The following is a 22,347-nucleotide window of genomic DNA, read 5'->3' on the forward strand; positions in this document are numbered from 1 at the left end:
CTTCTCAGCTTCTTGTTTGGAGGTAACTTTTTACATCATCAAGGCTATCTCGGAGTGATGCATCCTCCCCCTCTTCAATATCCCAATTAAAAGTTGTTTTGAAGGAACAAGGTTTTGACACTATTTTGTATTTTTAGAAGTGCTGACAAACACCTTGAACAGTTTCATTCTTAGCACTGTCTTCTCAAAGACAGAGTGACTCTGATGACAGTTACTTTAAAAGAACACCAAATGCTCTGTTCCCTTTTTGAAGTGTTATTTTTACACCATGCAGAATGTCACATAAGCAGACTTTTTTTTTTTTTTTTTCACATTTATCGCAAAAACAAAAAAATAATATATCAAAAAATGTTGATTGGGCTGATGTTCTCTCATGGCTATTTGAACTCTACAATTTGCGTATGAGGTCAACATAAGGACAGGCAATCAGTTAATGTTTTAGAATCATTTTATTACAAAATGTGGCGGTTCTCCATTTCCATGTGTATGTGCCCTCTTAGGGTGGTGATTGGAACAGTAAGTCTTCACAAAGAATGTATTCACACTGACAAAAAAATCTGAGTTAATGCATTTTTTAAGTGAAATTATTTACATTTGAAACAAAAGAGAATCACATTTTCATCAGTGTTGTCTGATGAGAAAACACTTGGACCTTATAGCAGATGATCTTAAACCGTGAAATCTGTTCTTGTTTGTTCTCAGTTCTTCTTTCATATTTCTAAGGTTATGTTTGAACATGTTTCATGACCAATCTGCTGATCAAACGGTCTCCAAAAGCTTATTGAAAACCTGCTGTTCAAGTAAAAACGGGAACATGTTTTATAACTTCAACAACAAGGTTTAACCAAAACAACAGTAACAACACTTGACAGTCTCGTCCACAGGAATTCTTTGTTGTAATTACACAAGGATTCTGTGATTTCGATTGGTTAACAATGAAATGCGTCTGTGCACATAAATCGATTGGAGCCTGTCTTGCAATGCTTTGTGGGTTGTCAAGCCCAACTACTTTGATCACAAGGGAGATATATTGTCACCTTCCTATTTTCTCCTGTTTTTATCACAATATATACAGTACAGCACTTTCAAAAGAAAATACATGTGGTGGTTAATATTATACAAAAGCATTGTTACCCCCCAACGGCTTCTCTGTATTAAGGGCGATGTTGTTTGTCTAATCCCAGTACAGAACATCCCCTTTGGTACAAGTGCATTATAAAATGGTGATTGAATGCACTGATCGGGACTACAACATGGTTCATGTGGCCTTTCTGGACAAAAATGCTCTTATTGTTACGACATACTCAACGCGGTGAGCATCTGTTGGCACAAATGTTGAAATGTCAAGCATTTCTGTAACACTGCTTACAGCTTTCAGAAGCAAACAGCACTCAGTATAAGTCACTTTTTGTTTGTCAGTACTTGTTATCCTTTTACGAATATCATCATTACCCTCCATGTTTCATTTTAACAGTCAAGAGTTTTTTGTAGGCAAGTTCCTCAAATGAATAATTTATTGAGAGGAAGCCTTTTGTTTGATAGCCATCACATCTGTGCCATAATGATCGATCTTTGGTTGGTGTGTCTTTTTTAGCTGCCATTGACACAGATCTCCTATACCAGTGATTCCCAACCTTATTGACCTGTGACCAACTAACTTGTGACCCACTTGAAGCACAGCTTTCACAAATATATACACGTCCGTTGTGACCAGTTCAACCAAATAAATATTAAAAACTCTTTAATGTCTTGACAATTATTTTGAACATACAACGTACAGTTACACACACAAAAAAGTAAAAAGTATAGTACACATTAGGAAAAGGGAAAATGTTTTATTGAAAATCTGATTAGTCTATTTTTCCCGTCTTGTTTATTATCTCACAACCTCCCTTGCAAATCTTTTGGAGGCCCTGACCCACTGTCACTGTGTCTTTAAAGATCCTATGAGGAACTTTTTATTTGTATTGATTTGGCGCCCCCTGTGGACAAAAAGTAGCACATCTTATTTCATTACTGATCTTTTCTTGTACCTGTGTAAGTAGTGTGTCTAACTTAAAATGCCATCCTGCTTTCTTTTTTGTGTCAAATGTATCACTAATTGTGAATATTTGCTTTGTAAAATGTAAACCAAAAAAAAGGCAGTGCCTTCAGCGTATTGCAAACAATCTCATTTGACACCTACCCCTCATCCACGTTTAAAGGCATTCAAAGTTACAAAATAGAAATAGTCAATCTTGTTGCCGGTGGTATTTTATGGTTCAGTAGGTCACAAAGAGACATCTGTATTAATTTCACACCAATTCATAACCAGCTAAAAATCCCTCATTTTAGCTTTAAATAAGGAATGACTGAATGTCATCATATTGGTGATACAGGCTTTGCACTCGCCCCTTCAAACGTCTTTGAAAGCTCCAGTGAATGAGCTGTGAAAAAGCAAAACACACATCCTATATATAAAACCAGGAAACCGGTAAGTGTGAGTGAAACCAAAAAAAAGATTGAGCTTGTTTGGTTCTGTTAGAAGCTATTATCAGAAAAGACGCCTTCTTTGATCAGAGACATTTATGTGGAGTGTTTTAGGGGCTGCTCACCCAGGAGACTGCATCGAGGGAGACAGGCTTTTTAACTCTCTTCTTGTCAAAGGGAAGGGAACATCTGGTCACACCTGTCAGCCTGTCTGTGGCTGAGATGCAGCTGACAACCGCTGAATGCAGGGAGGGAGCTTCTATCCTTGATTCACCTTTTAATCATCTCTCCTCTCTTCTCTGTGTAGCAGCTCATGCGCAATCAATAAAGTCCCATAAAGAACTGTTTCCATAACCCAGTAAGACCAACTGGGTTTTAATCATGTTATCCTCCAGCTTCTTGTTTGTACTCATGTTAGCACACTCAAATATCACCAGTGTCCGCATTTAAAATATAGATCTTGACAAGTTCTACATCTGGATGGGACTATTATTGATGCAGTTTTGGAAAGATGGGCCCCTGCTCATGTCCACTGGCAAACACTCTTTGCTACTGTATGACAGGGAATGGAGCTGAAAACCATAACGAGTTCAGGTCAGTGCTCTCTTTTTCAGTTCAGTTCACAGTCCGTAGAATGAACTCATTCCTTTGCTAACAAGGCAAAAGGTATGACATTTCCGAATCATGAACTATGACAGGTAAAATATATTTGAAATGTGTAGCTGGAGTTACTTCAAACAAGTTCAAAAGTTTATGAATTCTTGTAGCACCCAGAAACCAAAGAGAATTATGAAGGTTGCATTTTTCTCTCTGGATGAACTTTGTTTGGCAGTTTGGACGTCACATCTTGGGTTAGATTGCCCACCAATGATCAAAGCCGATCGCAGCATTTTATTTTGGCTGAATGTACAGCATCTCTTGGTGTTTACGAAGCTGTGCGTCCTTTTGTGTTTGAAAAAAACTCTTGCACACAGTTGCTTTAATTAATGATCAGAAAAAGACTGAAGGCAGAAAATACAGTGCCAATTCAGTGTCAAACAGAGATTTTACTGCCCTCTGTTGCTTCTTCTCACTTTGTTGCAGTTCAAACTTAAGTTAATGAGGACACATTTGAGCTGCACAGGCTGTGTTTACACAGGAAGTGTAACAAGACGTTCATTCAATATCCTCAAAGTATCAAGAACACAGAAAATACTGTGTTTTGTGAGGAATACAAGTTAACAGGTCTTCACTTCTAATCTCTGTCCAAATGGAAAACCCAATAATAGAAATTAAAAGCCAAAAATAGGAGTTAGCATGCCCCAGCTGCTTTGTTTAAAGGACTTAACATACGGGCAGGGATTATTCCAGGCATCCCACAGGACAGGGCCTCACCATTGATCTGATTGGAATTTCAATATGCATTAACATTATATGCAATCTGTTGCTGCTCCAATGCATTTCCCCGGAGTTGAACTTGTGCTTTTCCATAATGAAAGTCTGAGCTGAGTTGACCTATCTCTGTGGGAGGAGCTTTAAAACATCAATAAAAATAGGCTCACCTTCATCACCTATCACCTTCTGTTCTTCTTACATTCAAAACACATTTGTACCCTGAACCTCACCCTTGATCAATAGGCACATTTTTTAGATACCTTTGTCTTTTCTATTAGTGTCTGTGATCATATAAGAAGCAGAAGATGAAGATTTAAGAGATACTACACTTCCGTACAGTAAGTTTGACACCTTATATTTTTAAATGTTGATATGTATGTGCTAAAATAAATACCCAAACACTGCTGATAAAGCACAGAAGCATACATTGATTGTGTTTCATGTTAAATGATGAACAACTGAAGCTAGACTCAGGGCATTATTTGTTTGTTTTTTTCAACCCTCCTAACAATAGGATGAGAAATCTGGTTCAGTACCTTCAGTACCGATATGCAGCCGGAAGTGTGAGGGGTTTACAGATCCATCCTTAATCTTTCCAAACAGTTTTAAGCATGTTGGGATTTATAAATTAAGCTACATGGTGATTTTGAAATATATTAAAAACAGTATCAATCGCATCCTTAGTTTTTGCCTATGGAATGGAACATCCTGGCAAAGTTTACCAACCTGACCAATTTTTCATCCAGACGTCTCTTGTTTCTGTTTTTCATTGCAAAGCGTTAAGTTGGTCTTTGCACCCTGTCAGCTTCCTTTTTGGTTTTAACTGCTTCCCATGAGATCAAATGAGATCATACAAGATTATAGGAAGTGGTAGTGAGTTCCCAGTGGCAAACACAGTAATGTTGTGAATATCCTCTAGTTTTTGACTTGCCATTATTTTCAGATGTTGAAGTGTGTGCATGTTTGGGATTTGAGATGAAACATCTGCTAGACACTTTCAAAATGGGTTATGATATTAAAACTTCTAAATCCTTCCCCACTAAAGATTTTTTTGATTCTTAGAACTGAAACTTATTTTTCTAATTTTTAAAGGATTTCATAAACTAAAGAGCACACACTTCTGAAATGCAAGGATTTGTACGTCACACAACAGAAATAATGTTACAACATCACCTTTGGGTCTGAATAATAGTGACAGGCATATTGAGAAAACCAACAAACAACTGAAAATAAATAAAATCCATTTTCTTCAATTAGGAGAAAAGTATGCTGTTATGCATGGTTAGGGCTTAAACCATCTTAGTTTTCTCAACTCTCCCTCTTCTTTTTTTACAAAATAAAAGGCTGAAAAAGAGCCATGATCTCTTCAGAGTGCCTCTGGGAGTATCAAACACTATTAGTCACATGCTAAACATAAGGTGCATAGTTTGAAAGGAGACTCCCATATCCTGCAGCCTTACAAAAACACTGACGAGAAGGCACAGGCATGTTCAAAGTGATCTTTTTCTTTACACATCTGTATCTCTAGAATCTTTCTTTCATACTTTCAGCACAAATGTCTTTCAAATCTTAAAAAAAAAAAAAAAAAAAACATTTGTTAGTTAATTTATGAGCAGCCTGATTACAAAACAATGTTGTGGCATGACTTCAGTTTAGGAAAAGTGACCATGTTTTGAAACATTCAACACATTGTGATATTGACACACACAAAAAAAGCATCTTGAAAAGATTAAAAGTCATACTGGGTACAAAAGGTCATAAAGCTGAGATACTTTGACCTCTAAGAAACAGTGTGGCTTGACTTGTGTACACATTTTACATGTCAGTTGAGTTCAAGTTGTATTTCCACATCCGCTGGTTATTAAGATTGTCCATAGAAGCAAACTCAACATCTAGAAGCAGTGAAAGGTGTCCCTTCGACAATCTGGGACCAAGGTTAAGACCACTGGTGTTAATAGCCTCATGAAGAGGAATTCGCTGTTTTTGTTTGAGAGGCAAACGTTTTCCTTGGCTTACTGTGGAAATACAAGACACAGGCTGTGGAAATGTGAGTACAAAGCCAGTGTGTGCACCGACTTCTGTAACAAAATAATATGCACAAGACTGTTCAGCGTGGTGGCTGTCTGATTCAAATGTACAAAGTTATCAACTACCGTTACAATTGTTGGACCTCACAACGGGTGTAGTAAACGTTCAGTAGTTGTAAGTGCACTGTCACAGCAGCAAATCATCAGTGAGTTTAACTTTCCCTCAATTATTTTTAGTCCCTCTAAAAAATAATTGTCTTCTGTTTAACTTCCTGTGCGTCCATTTGATCACAGAACTCATCTCATCTTAGCAATCATCATACAAATTTGGGGAAATAACAAGCCTGGCAGTGTGGTGACCTTGTGCCACAGACTGAGCCCCAATGGACATTTTCCCTCATGGTCATCTCCATCAGACTGCAGCTATGTTGATGACCTACATCTTACAAACATCAGTGTCTGGCTTCTCCACCAGCTTCAGAGCCTCGTGCATGCCAGCCGCAGACAGTTTCCGATTGATGTTCCTGTAGCGGCACCGCAGGAGGTTGCTGTAGGTGGTCCTCAGATCCCGGTTGAAAAAAGCATAAATGAAGGGATTAATGAGGGAGTTGGCGTACCCCAGCCACAAGAGAGTTCTTTCAAGCCAGAGAGGAACACAGCTGCACTCAACGCCGCAGACAAACGGCCTGGCAGTGGACACCAGGAAGAACGGCAACCAGCAGAAGGTAAAAGCACCCACCACGATGCCCAAAGTGGCAGCCGCCTTCTGCTCCCGCTTGAAGATGGACTGGTTCTTCCTCTTCCGGCGTTGGTGGTGTTCGCCAGTCTTGAGGAGGCGTGAAACGCGGGTGCTGCATTCCTCCTCCACTTCACGCTGCAGCTTTAGTGCAGCTGCCACACAGTCCAGGCTCTCCTCTTCCTCAATCTCAGCCTCTGTCCCTTCAACACTTCCTGTTTCCTCCGATACTGTGGACTGGTGAACTTCATGCCCTCCTCTTCCCCCTCGGGGACCTGCCCCTGCACCCTGCTCCCCGACCCTTGGAAAACCGGTGATGTTGTGTTTAGCTGCACTGAGTTTGGCTGCCCGGAATATCCTATAGTACATGATCAACATCACAGACATGGGGATGTAGAAAGCGACAGCTGTGGAGTAGACAGTGTAGCCGAAGTCCTGGCTGATAAGGCAGACTCTGCCGTCATTGACGTTCTGCGCCCATCCGAACAGGGGAGGGAGGGTGATGGAGGCAGAGAGGAGCCACACTGACAGAATCATTTTGGCCATGCAGCAACCGTTTTGTCGGACAGGATATGTCAAGGGTTTAGTGATTCCCAGATACCTGCCGAGAAAAATATATTGAAGGATTTCCACAACAGGCAGACAAATTTCACCTGGCCTTTCACCTTGTTTAAAAAAATAAAAATAAAACACACAAAAATGTGCATTACCATGCCCCAAGTGAGTAATAATCTCTACACCCTCAACAAGGTGCCCTTGAGTAGGATGCTTTGAACAGCCTCCATGTGGGGAATTGTTTATTTTTTATTTTTATTTTTTATGAATGAGAATCTCCAAGATTTTCAGAAAGAGTCTGTGATCAGTAAATCTTTATCTACAATGTTTTGCGAATATCCGAGACATTTTAGAGTCGTTTTTCTGTATTTTCTGTATCAAGGTGTTACGTTAGAAAGGAACCTGGTGTACAGCATGCATCTGACCTCCCTAAAAAAAAGTGTGATTTAAGAAGTGATTTAAGAAGGCGGAGGACGGAGCGACAAAATATCTCGTAAGATTGCATAATGTGATTTTTGTAAGAATGTGGTGTGAGATGCAAAAGGGTTTAAGACCTGAGGAACATAAAAAAAATGCCTTCTTAGACAAAAAGGTAGCTTATGCGGAGAGTCACTCCCAAAAATGATGATGCGTAAAAGTTGAATTAATCGGTAAAAAGGAAATATAGATCATGTTAGATATAGATTTAACTTACACTTGAGGCATTGTTTTTAAATCGCCCATGATTTTATGGCTGTAGACTCGCATGGTTTGATTGTTTGATCATTGTTTTATTACATTTAAGAGGTTTTTTTTTCATGAATGAATTGACTTTGTTATAAAAAGTTGATCTCACCTGTCAATGCTTATAACGCACAAGCTCATAATGGACGCGGTGCAGCACATCACATCCATGGCGATAAAAACGTTACAAAAGAACTGTCCAAATATCCACTGACCCCCAATCAGGTCCGTGATGCTGACGAACGGCATCACGGCCAGCGCAACTGACAGGTCCGCCATGGCCAGAGAAACGATCAGATAGTTGGATGGCTGGCGGAGCTTCTTTACGAAACACACGGAGATGACCACCAATAAGTTTCCACAGATGGTGGACAGCGTGAGCATGGTAAGGACCCCGCCGATCAGGACTTTCTCCACCCGGCCATAGCTCAAAATTTGCTCGCCGCACCGGGTCCCGTTACTCTCCATGACCTCCGGCTGACTGGAGGTGGACGGAGAAGTCACTGCTGCCGCTGCTGCTGCAGCCTCTGCGGCGCCCTGTGCAATCATCAGCAGCCGGGGTGCAAGAGCCTCCGAGATCATCATGTTGGTGGAGCCCCCGGGAACTTCACCGCCGACCCTGTCCTCTATGAACGACGACCTCATGTTGCCACCGCCGAAGCTACCGTTACTCGCTCCCACAACAACCATTCTACTGCCTCCTGTTCCTTTTTATCCATGGACTTAGAAACCCGTCCGGTGGTGACATAGACGCGCACAGATGTGCCGGTGTTGGTGTGAGAAATGAGTAATTCCTACACACAGCCCCCCTCAGGGTTAACTACGCTAACATACTCTCCCTCCCTTCATAAAGCCTCGACGCCTTAATTATTCTATTTAGAGGCATACTCGTCATTACGCACGTGGCGCGCCGCAGGCATGTTCCCAAAATACGTGACCTATAAAATACTATTTTATGTCCTGTTGTCTGCGACCACTCTGGCATTCTCTCCGCTTTTCAGCCAGATGTACAGACACAGAAACTTAAAAACCGCATTGTGCGCATCACAAAAGTTGACGCTTGACGTCGAAAGACATTTTGGATAGCCGGTAGACTGCCGAATTCCTGTTATCTAAACATGAAGACTCACACAGGAACAAAAACAACATTTTGATACATGTTTATTCTACCGAAATTGTCTTGGTAAGGACAAGCCAATGTGTCAATGGAAGACCGTGCGTAATTGCGCAGAAGACTGAACTGTTCTGGCGATTTCAAATTGTGAAATTCCCCCCCCCCCCCCCCCCCTACACACAAACGTGCCCACTCATACACACAGGAGAGGAGGGAGAGAAAGACAAAGGACTGATTGCCCAGAATGTGAATGAATAATACATGATGATAAAATAGTGGGTTTTCGTCGGGCATTCAAGAAAATTGCCACTATTTATACAAATAATCCATCCAAGAAAAGCTCGGGAAGATTGGAACATTGTGTTACTTTTTGGATAATAGTAACATATTCTCAGCTTGGCTATATTTATGTTTTTTTTTCCATATTTAACTTTGAGCCTTCCGCTTATAAGCGAAAAAGAGACATGGGTGGTTAAGTGACTCCATTTCATGGAGACAGGTTTAATTTTAAAGATCGCTTGTACTTTATGTACCCAAGGTGAGAGAGCTGAAGTACTGATCTCTCCCAAAACCCCTTCAATCATTTTGCTATTTAGCGTTCAAGCGGAGGCATTAAATCAGTGTTAGGACAAGAAGTGCAATCTGCCTTCATCTCACTTGTAAAACTTATTAGATTGATGCTGCCAGAGGCAGGAGCAGGGACACAAACAGCTCCCGAAGCCTTTTCATCATTTTCTAATCTGAGCCAAATTATTGCGTGATAACCCCATACGTGGGAATGATACTAATGCAGAGGGTAGGCTTGAATAGTGGCGCACCCGAGTGGGCATAAGTGCAAACTGCAGGGTGTTTATGGTACTTTGTATAGTTCATTCGTGGTTGGAATTCCCTATTCGCCCAGCAGAAATCACATGTTTGTTTAATAATGAGGGATCTAAGGTCTGGTGTCTTTACACTTTTTATCTTGGACCATGAAGAGGTTATCCCATGCTGGACTGTGGTTCCAACGCAAACCATGTGATTCAAGTCCAGCTTGATTTCATCCACTAAACATCGTTTCTCAAAAAGGAACATAAAAAATAAAAGAATAGACTTTAACCTCGATATGTGGTTTACTCTTTTTTAAGCTTAATCAGTTCCAATGAAAGATAAAGTCTTTCTCTAATTGTTGAATGCAAAGAATAACGGACACAGAATTTCAAAAATCCAGCCAATATTAGGAAAAAAGTCAGAAGCTTAATGCACATTTTGTACAATTCTCATTCTTCTCCTGAGTTTGTGTGTGTTTGTGTGTGTGTCTTTTTGGACCCCTTAGATTTGCGTTGGCCTCCTTTGGCAAGTTTTATGTCCTTGACTAATATTACAGTATAATACAATAAAATGTTTTTATTAGGTGACATCATTGCTTTCATCCTATAAAGTACCATATAACCAGGCAAAATACACAAGAGAGCTGCAAAAAAAACAGACCTCTACACAGTTAAGAGTCAATTGTTAAGCAGGTTAAACTGCTTGAATGGAGGTCTGCCTTCAAAGGTCTATTTAACCCATAGCAGCAGAGCAGAAATGCAATGTAAACCAAAAGAGGCTGTCGATTGACACCAGCTGCACTGCAGAGGTCGACTCTCTTGTAGCTCTATAGGAATAAAAACAAGCTTTTTTAAAAGGTTGTCAGAATGTTTTCGTCATGTACAAAATTCTTCATGCTTACAAATTTGCTGTCAAAGCATCAAAAGCTGTGCACTTCAGTGACATGACAGCAAACACATAGCAATACATGTCTAATACATTGAGCAACATGATGAATTGTTCTTTCATAACCAGGTCAACTAACCAAGGACTGAGGGGAAACTTTGGTTCCTGGAGTCTCTGCACTCCTGTTATGTGATCATTTTAAATGTTGTCAGCAACTTTAAAATAGGTTGCTATGTTAACAGAATTTGTTCTGCTTTGGAGGTTGATAAGAAAAAAAACCTGAATACCCTTTGTAGGCAATACTAACACATATTGTAACTACAAAATCCGAGAGTCCTTCAGCTGTGTAAAGAAAACATTTAACAGGGACCTTGCTCAGACCTTATGGACTAAATTGGAGCAAATCCCTGGAGGCCTTCCTAATAGACTTAGGGTCTTGTAGAGTAGCTTGTTTTATCGTAGTAAACAGTTTTTTCATTTCAAACCTTTATTTAAGCCTTGAAAATCATTGAGGTTTACCCCAAGATACAAATAGAAACAAAACAAAAAGGGCACAAATAAAACAACGAAGACAGATCAGGATGATTCTCAGTAAAAACAATCACACACAGTGGTAAAGTGGTTTGAGATCATTGTCTTAATTTGTCCAAGAGAAACAAAATGAGAGCGTGTTGTAAATTATTCCACATTTTCTGGGCAAAAAAGCTAAATGCACATTATTTTCCAAGTTCAGAGTAACCCTGAACCTGAACTTGAAACAACAGACAGTCAGTAGAGCGAGTGTGGTAGGGTCCGGTAGTCCAGTTCAACAGAGATGTTATATAAGATGGTGTACGTGCAAATAAGAGATTTATAGATGAAGACATACATGTGATTAGGGCAGCAGGGCGGTAGCAGATCAGTCTGTAGGGACTTGGAGGGTCGCCGGTTCAAGTCCCTGCACAGACCAAGTCTGAAAATTGGTCTGGTAGCTGGAGAGGTGCCAGTCCACCTCCTGAGCACTGCCGGGGTGCCCTTGAGCAAGGTACCAAACCCCAAAACTGCTCTGGAGTGCTCGCTGTGGGCAGCCCCTTCACTCTGAGACCTCTCCATTAATGCATGTCCATAGGATCCTGTTTGTGCATGTGTGTGTATTTTCAGCCTATTATTATTATTATTATTATTATTATTATTATTATTATTATTATTATTATCATCATTATTATTATTATTATTATTATTATTATTATTATTATTATTATCACATCTCTGTGCCAGATGTCTGAGATGACCAACCAACTTTGTTATTGAGAATTTAATGATGAGTGTTATAGGGGATGTTCAATTATTATTATTATTATTATACAGATTATATATCTAATTAATTATTTGCAATGATAAAATTATAAAGATGTATATTGCTGACCAGTCACTTTTCAGAATCAAATCTTGTTGGGTTTACAAAAAAAGTAGCAGATAAGTAGCAGCATGTCTCAAACACAGATCACCAAATATACAGTAGGACTCCATAAAAAAGGGAATCTTGATCCTTTTCGACCAGAAAGGGTCATTTGTTAACAGCTCACATTGTTTAAATTTTTTTATAAATAAGTCAGTGGTTCTTTTTCCTTGGCACTCAAACATCTCTATCATATATGAACAGCATCGCTTCATTGCAAGTATGGCTCTATTATTGTACTTCAGCAAAGCAAAAATCTAAGTTAATAACTTAAAGCTTGGTTCATCAAAACTTTGGAACAGCTGGAAAACATCTGGCTGAATTGTTTTCTTTTAATAATTATTTTAATTCATAATTAAAAGTCACGGTTTGACAACTGTGTGATATGTAAAAAGCTGGCAGAGAAACCTCTGACTCCTTGTGTAGTTTTATACACCTTCAGGGAGTGTATAAAGTGACCGTTAAATACCCTTTTCATCTGTTACTCCTGCCTAAATGTTGTTATCTTACCTTCCCTTTGTAACTATTCCTTTATTTTCCAATTCTATAATCCTGATAGGAATAAAAGAGTGCAGCCAATGAATATATGAATACATGAATACAGATTAGCAATCACCTCCTGCCTGCTCAGCTACAAATTGTTTACCAAGTACATTATCATGTATTTATGAAGAGCGTGCTTTTTCACCTTGATACCAGCTTTTTAATGACATTTGACTAAAAAAAAAACTGTTGAGAAGATACTGGAAGCAGTAAGGAACTAAAAAAGCTGGGATAAAGTTATGACTTATTCAACAACTCTGCACATGCCTCATTAATGGCGCAGTACAGTAATTTCAGGTTTCTACTTGTTATTCTGATTGTAAAAAACAAAAAATGTGACTTGAATTACAACCCAAAAAAAAAGTATGCTGCAGGTGTGGTTTTAAGGATGAATAAACAGGTCATTATGTAGATCCGTTGTTTAGTGGTGTAAACATTCAGCTGAGCTACAGATGTCTGCAGATCAGGCCAGGATCTAGAACAAAATGACTTAGATTCTGAGATTGAAGGGGGTGCATCTACAGTGATCTGCAACAGCAATGAAAAATAGTGCAGGTGTCCTGCATGTTGCCCCCGGTGAACAGACAGTTCATGTGGTACAAGTCATGACCATCAGAACATGGTGTATAGTAAACACAACTTGAGTCACTGTTGTTGTTTGAAAGCCTTGATTACTTATTGTAAAAAAAAAATTTTGGCGGCCATTTAATTGAGGGTGCAGAAATGTGAAATGAGGGTCAAATGCAGGCTTTTGCACCCTCGTAGAACCGGGACTGCTGCAGATGACCGATGAATCCTAATGCATTAAAAGATCATGAGTCGACCTTTTCAATACTGCTAACATCTGGTCGGATGTTAAACTGATCTAACGCAGATTTAAAAACAAAATCAAATGACCAAATTACTTTGAGAATATGGCTTGGCGCACTAAAAGTTGTATTATAACATTTCTTCTGCTTCATACTTCGATATATATTTTGTTATCACGATTCAAGTTTTGGTCAAATAGACTTTAATAAACATGAACAGGCAAACACTCCCATGTAAATAAACGCTTCTATGATTATCAGAATGTAAAAAAAAACCTGTTGCAGCCACATTACAATTCTCTATACATCAACTGTATAACTTTATTACACTAAGATTATAAAACTATTTTGCCACATTTTTATTTTATTGCCCCTTCCTATGAACCTGGATGGAAGATCAAATGTATACAAAAAAATGATCTATCAATCTATTTGGCCAAATTGTGCATTTATGAAATGTTAGCATGCTCGCATAGAAGTTCCTGATTCTGTCACATGAATTTCTCTGGAAATTACAATTAACTAATAGTTCTAAAAGTGAATCACACTTTAACCATCTTTTTACAACAGAAATTAACATGTTTACAGCCTGGTTCAAAAAATGAAATTGGTCTGATTAGCTCACATGTCGATGCTGCATTGGGTGTGAATTTTCTGATAACTCGTAAATTAAGGATAAGAGAAAACACATGTATTAATCCACAGAGCGGTGACCTGCACTGGTAGCACAAGGCGTTAGGCAAAGCTGCCTTCCTGTGCAGCCTGTTTAAGTTGGTTGTCACGATTGTTTGCCTAATTGAAATAGATGGTAACAGTGCTACTTCCAGCTTGTACTCACGTTGTGTTTGCCCGTTAGTATGGCTTTTTTATCAGTCAGCATTTCCAACGTGGCTGACTGAAAGTAGACATTTGTACACAGTGTGTGCAAAACGTATGCCTGCTTTTTTTCTCTCCCTGTCGTTAGGTTCACTGAAATTTTAGGTTGATACAGCATTTTCAGCTTGGCGATTGCCTTTGATGGGACTCCAAAGTCCCCTGCAGAAACAGATAGGTGACGTCTCACAGGCTTCCTCCAATAATATTTACAATGATCTGGACGTATGGTCACACTATCTGAAGTACAATATCCAGATACAAGGATGGACAAAAATGTATATGTCTACTAGCTTTAGGTTAACAACTCAATTTCAATAGCCACACGTGAAAAAAAAAAAGTTGTTTTAACATTCATGTTACTCCAAAATGGACTAGAATGTACAGAATTCCAACCATGATGCAGGCCTACTGAAGTAGCAACAGACACCTACATTGTTGCACTTAAGTGAAAACTTTCATTTAAAGGATTTTTTACACATCACTTTCATTTCAGTATAAATCTTACATAACGACTAAAGTTTTATTTGAAATTCAACGACTTGTATGTATGTATTTTCACAATAATGGGTAAAATATGCTATTTTAAATCATTAAACCTTTTTATTTGGTTATGGAAGGCATCTCCCGACCCCCCTCTCAGTGTCTCATGTGCCCCCAGGGAGTCCCAATCCCCACTTTAGGAAAAGTATAGTCTGGAGAAGATTCAAACCTGGACCCTTGAGACATTTGACAATGTGCTGGAGTATTTTTTTTTTTTTTAACTATTCAAGAGATTGAAATCAACATAATTTATAAAGCTACTTCTAAATGTGGGCGTGGCCGTTTTTCCACCAAGGATTGGATTTTTTGCAAAACAAATGTTTGTAATGGATTTAGATCATTTGCTACCTAAGGCAGAGGTTAACATTTGCAATTTTACACCAATAAGGTTCCAGGTACCCCAACCAACTTTGAGCAGCTCTCACAGATTTTCCTTTTTTTTTAGATATTTTTACATGTGTTTATAAGACACCTTTTATGAACACATTTGTGAAGAAATGTCTTGGTAAAGAAATGTATTCCCAGATTTTTGCTATATTCCCTTACTGCCCCTAGTTTCAGAATACTATATATTTTTTCCAAGCTGCTAAATCCACTTAACATAAAGTCTTTGTTTTGAAAATGTATTTTTGCTGTGAGTGTAAAACCGCCCGGGGGCAGCTTTCTCCACCTGTCGCGATGCTGAGACAGGAAATCCCATTCCAAAGATTCGTGCCACAGTTTGAAGCCTCCCCGCAGGGAAACGATGTAAATAATGTGTTGCCAGGTTGGAGAGATATCCACCTCTGAGCGGAAGGCTTTTGGAACGCGCTTTAGGTTTATTCCTGGCGTGTAAAGCAGCTTGAGTTGAGGGATAGAAGAACCCGGATCTGGATTCCGGGAGGAAGGAACACAAGTGCAGTCTTGGAAGGGATTTGAAAACACGGTAGCGTTTAGGATTAAATGACTGACGAAAATGAGAGAAATGCGTTTCTCTGCAGAATGAATCCACCTTTGGATGGGTGATAATTAACAACAATTGCTCGTCAAATGTCAGAGGATATTTGCTTGTTGACACTGGAAGACACAGCGGTGGATTCATGCTCAAAACACGGACGCTGCTTCCTCCTTCCTCCTCCACAGGATTGACGGCTGGCCTGACATCATTGGCTGCTCGTTGGGCATGAATCATCGCCTCCATCAGGGGGTGGGGAAGGGGTTCAGGGATGCTGTCACTGTCACTGCTCCCTTAATATACCACGCACAACCCCACACGTACACAAACCCACCCAGCCGGAGTGTCTTTTCTTTTTTTCTTTGACATCACCAAAACAAGCTAAATTCTCTGGGGCCAGCATGGAGGAAATCCTGCGAAAGCTGCAGAAAGACGCGTCCGGCCACAAGCACAAAGCTATCCGCGATGCCTGCGTCTACGCCCGCGGTGAGTGTTCAGCAGCCCCCCCCCCCCCACCCGGCTCTCCGGCTGCAGGAGGGGGGTAAATCTGCGACTGTGTTCACCTGCTAGCCTTTGAGGAACAGAAAGCGGCTTAAACCATTAGGCTATAGGCCTAAACAGTGATGTGGAGCATCTTATATAAACTAGGTAACACAGGAAACCTCGTAATCGTATTTGTTTCGGACAAGTAAGACTTAAATGTATGATTTTCATCCCAAAAAGAACTGACAGGGTGGAGGTAGTTTTTAATCTCAATGAGTAGGTGAGATGCCTCATCATCCAAACAGGAATACAAGCCGCACCTGTTGTGTTACAGGATCTAGCTCTTTGTGAGCAATGTGTACACAGCTGGAAATGAAACCCATTAGTTTCAGTTCTGTTCAGTTCTTTTAGAAAATGTAAAATAAGGATCCACCCGAGTAGGCCTACATATAGAATTTAACTTGCAGCAAGGCAGGTGGAATTTTCTGATTTCAAAACAGCACATGAATGCAGCAAAATTGTAATTATTATATTTCTTTTTTTGACTTGCAGTGTGTGTCTGACTGTGGGCAAACAGCCCCGATACAGCTCAAAAGAACAAACACACAAACAGAATCTTAATCTAATGTAATTCCAGGATGCTGGTCAGTTAGTATAGACTATTTCTTGGTATGTTTAAAGTTGTCAATACCTTTCAACCCAAAGGGCAGACTGACACACAAACAGGATATAGGATCAATGGGTCACATTGAGCTGTACATATATCTTTTGCAATTGCTTCTAATGTACAGTTCATTAAAAGTAACATCCACAACCTGAATCTGTGTAGATCAGGCTGATGTGACATGAGTGAAGCAGACATGTCAATCACCGAGAACAAACACAATGAAGCACATTAGCAACAGGTATTTCAACACAATACTACATAATGCAAAATTAACTTTCAGAAAACTTCCCTTGATCGTATTTCTGTTGATTTGATATTATAGGATCGTGAGAGTCTGTTTGAAAAACCTGCTAATATTCACTGAGTGGATTAAAAGAAAAGAATATGACAAATAAGAGCAGCATAAACATTAAATATTGAATTGTGCTGACTTACTACTCCTGGTACTCTACTGAAAGGGTTGGCAAATTAAAATGATTGACTGCACCGTGACTTATAGTCTATTGGAAACCACAAAGGAACCCTTTTAGGAAGGAGAAAGTCAAACATTTCTTAGAAACCCTTTGCTAGTCTCATTACTGTCTGTCTGCACAGTCCAGTGCTCTCCCCATCTCCGGATATTCGCTCCTCCTCCTCCTCCTCCTCCCACGTAGCACTCGAAACTTGACACAAGACTGTTTTTGAATCACTGCGAAGAAAATGTATCTATGTTACCATATTAATATTATTTTGAAGTGGTTTCCATTGACGTCGTTGGTACCATTATCAGTTTATGATTACATAATGGACCACCCTGACCTTTTTGGCAGGTGAAACTCAGCAAATAGAGAGTCGTGCTGATTATGCTGATGAAGGGAAAATTGTGTTACCCACACACACACATATACACACTGAATTAATGCACACACACTAATAGGGCTGGAACAAAACGGACTGCAGACCTTGGAGATGTGTTCCTGCATGCACGGACACAAAGACAATGCAAGTTTGAATCAAGGTTTCTCTTAAAACACATCACATAAAGACCATTTCCTATGCACTATACTCCATGAATATGTAGACGGTGAAGTTAAGTTCAGTGTGAGAATGTGTTCACTGAGAGTCAATGTACTTCATCAACCAATGAAAGGTCTCCTCCTGACTGCCTTTAAATGTTTGGAGACAGGCCAAGAACATCAGTCAGCATGCGGCACATATTTGTCTCCAAATGCAACAATGCCAAAAGTCCCCGTTGAATGTACAGTGCAGGTGCAAGGCTAGTTCACTAAACCTCAATGTGAGAAGATTCAAGCTGTGTTTTAAAAATGTCAGATGGTCTGATGTTACAAGATTTCAGCTGAAAAATGCAGCTGTGTGTCAGTTAGAAGTTGAAAGAATGAGGCCAATGTGACATCGGTCCAAGTTTGAGATACATTAGCCTGAAGACAAGGTGTATTGTTATTCAGATCTTTGACATAAATGTTGAATAAGCATAAGGCTGGAAATGTCTGCTTTTTTCATTATTCCTTCACTCGCTTACTGAACCCATGCATCTTTAAAGATTGCTCAAATATCATTGGTTTTGTGTGTCACTAAAAAGTGTCAGTAATTTAAGAAGATGGCGGGCAGCTGTAATCTTTATCAAAACCTACTTGACAAGAGTTCTTCGGGTAATGTTTAAACCAGTGGATCAACCCGTATTTGGTGCTTCAGTTAGTATTTATTTGATGCCGGACTGTGTGTGAGTTATTTAGTCAGAATGAACTACAGGGTCCGGTCAACTCTTTGGATAAGATAGAGGTAACATATCAGGATATATCTATTCTTTCATACTATGTTATTTACCTAAGACTGCACATTATTAAAATCCTTATCCTTACTCTTATCCTGCATATGAAAATTTAATATTCTTATTTGGTCTTTCTGAGCTCAACAAACAGAACGCTCTTCTTTTTGGTGAATTTCTGTTTTCTTTTGGTTTAGCTAAATGTACCGCATGATATCTCTCAAGATTGATGAATAACAGTTTGTCCTTTCCTTTGTCCCCCTTAAATCACAGAAACCCTCGAGTCTCAGAATGGGTCAGCAAAGATTTCCCCTTCACAGCTTCGGTAAGTCAAAGCTCTGCACACTGTTCAGCTCTCTCATGTAAACTCAAAGCTTCAAAGGCATGACATCAGACCTTGTTACAGTCTCTCTTGCAGAAAGTCTTTAATGACTAACCAATGATGGCGTTCAGTATGACTCCATATGACGCAGCAAAATGTTTGTTGGACCACCACAAACTGTACAGACTGTTCATTTACAGCAGAGAATATAAAATGTGCACACCACTATTCTACCCAGTGTATGATTTGAATTCATTGGAGTGTTGATATGATCTCTGTAGTGATAATGCAAATACTGAACTTTAGCACTCAACTCACACAAGGCAGTGTGTCTATAAGCAATTCTAGACATCACTTGGGTTAAACTGTTTAAATATCATAGTTACGCCGCTCCACAAACCCACAGCTAAAAGCTATCCTTGAGCCTGACTCTAAGGCCAGTGAGCCTGTAACTAGTGCCTCTCCTTATGTGTTACGTAAACGTGAAGGTGTATCCTGCCTTACCTGAATGTGTGTTCAACTGTCCTGTCTGTTTGAGTGCCGCGACCAGCACACTCGGACAGCCCGATCAACGGAGTCACTTGGGTGCGATCTCCTCCTCCAGCCCGCTCTTTCATATCAGCTTCGATTTATGTGCAAAAGAACCCGTGAAGTGTTCACACAAAACAAACGTTACTTCAGATTTCAGCCTCTCAGTTGTCTTGCGTCCTGGCGTCTCCATCGTGGCGGCTCTTCCACTCAAAACAAAATCCCGCCGGCTCCTCCGCAGGTGCTGCTAATGAAGGTTACAGAGACAGAGCCACCACACCCCCCCCCCCCCCTCAGGTGTGTCATCAGTACTGACCCTGCTTCTCCTCCTACCAACCACACCTACCGCTAAAGACACTGAAGTGAATCCTCCTAAAGCATCATCGTAACAATCATAATTACAGTATTCAGTAGAAATGTGCAGCTGTCAAACAAGTGGTCATTCAGAAGCATCAGATGTTAAAGCCCAACTATTGCAGTCACCGTGTTGGGAATGCTTTCTCCACTTTACTTTCCATCAATCTGGAAACAGTCAAAGAGCTGGAAATTGGGCGGGCTTTAACAGTTTCTGGGCAACCTCCTGTCACCTCAACCAAGCCCATATTTATGCAAATTCAAAACATGTTTATTTCTTCTGTAGAAATCGACATTTGAATGGGCTGCAACGTGGATTCCTTGGGTTTTGCACCAAGGAGTCAGCTCTTCTTGTCCCATGTGAAACAAATGGTCCATGTTGACTTAATAATTTAACACCAACAATGATCATCTCCGTAACCTCAATAAGAAGTTAAGATTATGAAACCTAACCATGTATGTTCTAACGGTTGTACATTTGTCACAGTTTGGTTAGGTTTAGTTTGGCTTTAAAAAAACGTATCACACACTTCTGAGGTAAATGAAAATGGTTCCTTGTACCCCTGACTGAAAACAATGAAAGCAAACTGTGAGGCAACAAGTACCAGCCAATCAGAGCATAGAAGGGTGGGATAAGAATGTACTCTATTGGGGGAAATGAGTTGCAGTTCACATCAAATTAGCTCCCACGTTTTGAATTTAACACAGTGGAAATACTGAGTTTAATAATGTCGCTGACAAAGGGAAACTGTTGCTTGGTTACATGCCTGATCTGCTTAACGAGGTCTGAATCTAATAGGAATGGTCTCTTTCTGCAGTGTATTGTCTCAAGGTGACCAAAGACCTGAATGTAAAACTCTTGGTGCTATACAGAAAAACAACATAACCCCTAACAGGGTTTCATTTTGATCACATCATGAAATTAGTTTGGAGGTGTTGTTAAATTCAGCCCTGTGTATGCCAGTCATGTCTATCGAATTATAACGACAAAATCAAACGGAACATTTACTAAATATTCAGAGCTGTTCACAGTGACTGCAGCTTAAAAAATGTAGGTCTGGCTGTGTGTCCAAACTTTATTATCCAGTATATTTCATACTAAAACACCTGTCTGATTGTTTTTTTTAAGCAGAAACACAGAATGTAATATCATTCTCATGTGAGCATTAATGCTATCTCTGATTCCTGAGTTGAATGGAGAGCTGCTGCTGCTGGCTGCTGCTGGCTGTTGAATGGTAGAAGTTCTGGATGCTGTTCCAGCTAATCTAGCCATGAATTATTCACTCAATAACCTCCATTGTTTTGTTAGAGATTGTTGGATTAATTATTGATGATAATGTCCTTGTAATGTAGTGCCACGGTTCTCAGTCAGTGAGCCAAGGGTTTTAGGACATTTCAGTGGGTTTTGCTTTGCAGTTCACTTTAAGATTCTTATCCTGATAGTCTACTTGAATGGTGGTATTTGTGTGACCTTTCATTCCTTGCACTGTACTTGCTCATGAATAGTGTCCCAACTGTAGGGAAATGGTTGGTTTGGAGCCGTGCTGTGGGCCCCACTCAACCAGTGGATTTCTGACAGCTCAGAGATGAAGCCCAGTAGCCTGCGCTCAGCAGCAGAGCTCGCTCAGTGAAGACGAAGTGGAAAGAAAGAAAATTGCTCTGTGATTCAAACACAGTTGCTGGGTTATGTAACTGCTTCTGTAGTGTTTGGAAAAAAAAGGGAAGTAGATTCTGAAACTTCTATTTTTAACTGAGAGGTGTTATTTTTATTGTTATGAATCCATTTATAGATGGTTCTTAGCTGACTGGAATGTTAGTGTTGTACAGTATCTCAAGGATACTGCAAGAAATCAACGATGACGGTGTAGAATAAAAAGCAGATTATAGAGAATTAAAGACAACAGGCCATATAGGACAAAAAGGACACCTTTATGCTTTTTATTGCATCTTTTTTTTTTATGGCAATGGGTGAATGTTGTGCACACATTACTTTTTGTTCTTGTGGAATTGAATGTCTAAAAGTCCGACATGGCGTGAGCTTGTTATCGCTGGTTCCTGGCCCCTGCTTGGCACTTGCCTCCTGAAGACATGGACTGCATGACTGCCTCTCCAGTCTCATTGGGGTCAGCAAAGACATTTCTCTGCATCTGTGTCGGTCAAGGCAGATTCAGCCGCATACAGTCCGTCTAGCTGCTTTTTTAGATTGATCAAACAAACACTCACATCGCTGCTTTAACTTTTTTCAATATTAGTGATAATAGTCTGAAGTGTGCCGTACTGACAAAAATGAGCAGTTTCTCACTAATTTATATCAGACTTGAAGCCGATTTAAAGATACAATTTGTAGATTCCACCACAAGGGGGGGCTCTCAATCAACTACAATAACGAAAGATG

General features: G+C 39.9%; 2 protein-coding genes across 2 annotated transcripts in view; one reads left to right on the forward strand and one right to left on the reverse strand.

The window, feature by feature from the left end:
- Window positions 1-411: 411 nt before the first annotated feature.
- On the reverse strand, window positions 412-9,116 carry LOC109977154 (5-hydroxytryptamine receptor 7). Its single transcript, XM_020626981.3, has 2 exons — window positions 7,997-9,116; window positions 412-7,207 (listed from the first exon to the last, which is right to left on the reverse strand). The coding sequence occupies exons 1-2, from the start codon at window positions 8,572-8,574 to the stop codon at window positions 6,307-6,309; spliced, it is 1,479 nt and encodes a 492-aa protein (XP_020482637.1). The 5' UTR covers window positions 8,575-9,116; the 3' UTR covers window positions 412-6,306.
- Window positions 9,117-13,028: 3,912 nt separating this feature from the next.
- arfgef3 (ARFGEF family member 3) overlaps window positions 13,029-22,347 on the forward strand; it is a 59,800-nt gene continuing 50,481 nt past the window's right edge. The window contains exons 1-2 of the mRNA XM_065959278.1: window positions 13,029-16,319; window positions 19,022-19,073. Coding sequence (XP_065815350.1) covers window positions 16,235-16,319; window positions 19,022-19,073 — 137 coding nt within the window. The 5' untranslated portion in view covers window positions 13,029-16,234. The remainder of the gene's footprint in view (window positions 16,320-19,021; window positions 19,074-22,347) is intronic.

Source organism: Labrus bergylta, chromosome 10 (genome assembly GCF_963930695.1).
Source record: "Labrus bergylta chromosome 10, fLabBer1.1, whole genome shotgun sequence".
NCBI classification, from domain to species: Eukaryota; Metazoa; Chordata; class Actinopteri; order Labriformes; family Labridae; genus Labrus; species Labrus bergylta.

Coding starts and splice junctions, on each gene's coding strand:
- LOC109977154 (XM_020626981.3), bottom strand. CDS start 8,574: ATGGTTGTTGTGGGAGCGAGTAACGGTAGCTTCGGCGGTGGCAACATG. Junction 7,208..7,996: donor TGCGTTATAAGCATTGACAG/GTGAGATCAACT, acceptor TTTTCTCGGCAG/GTATCTGGGAATCACTAAAC.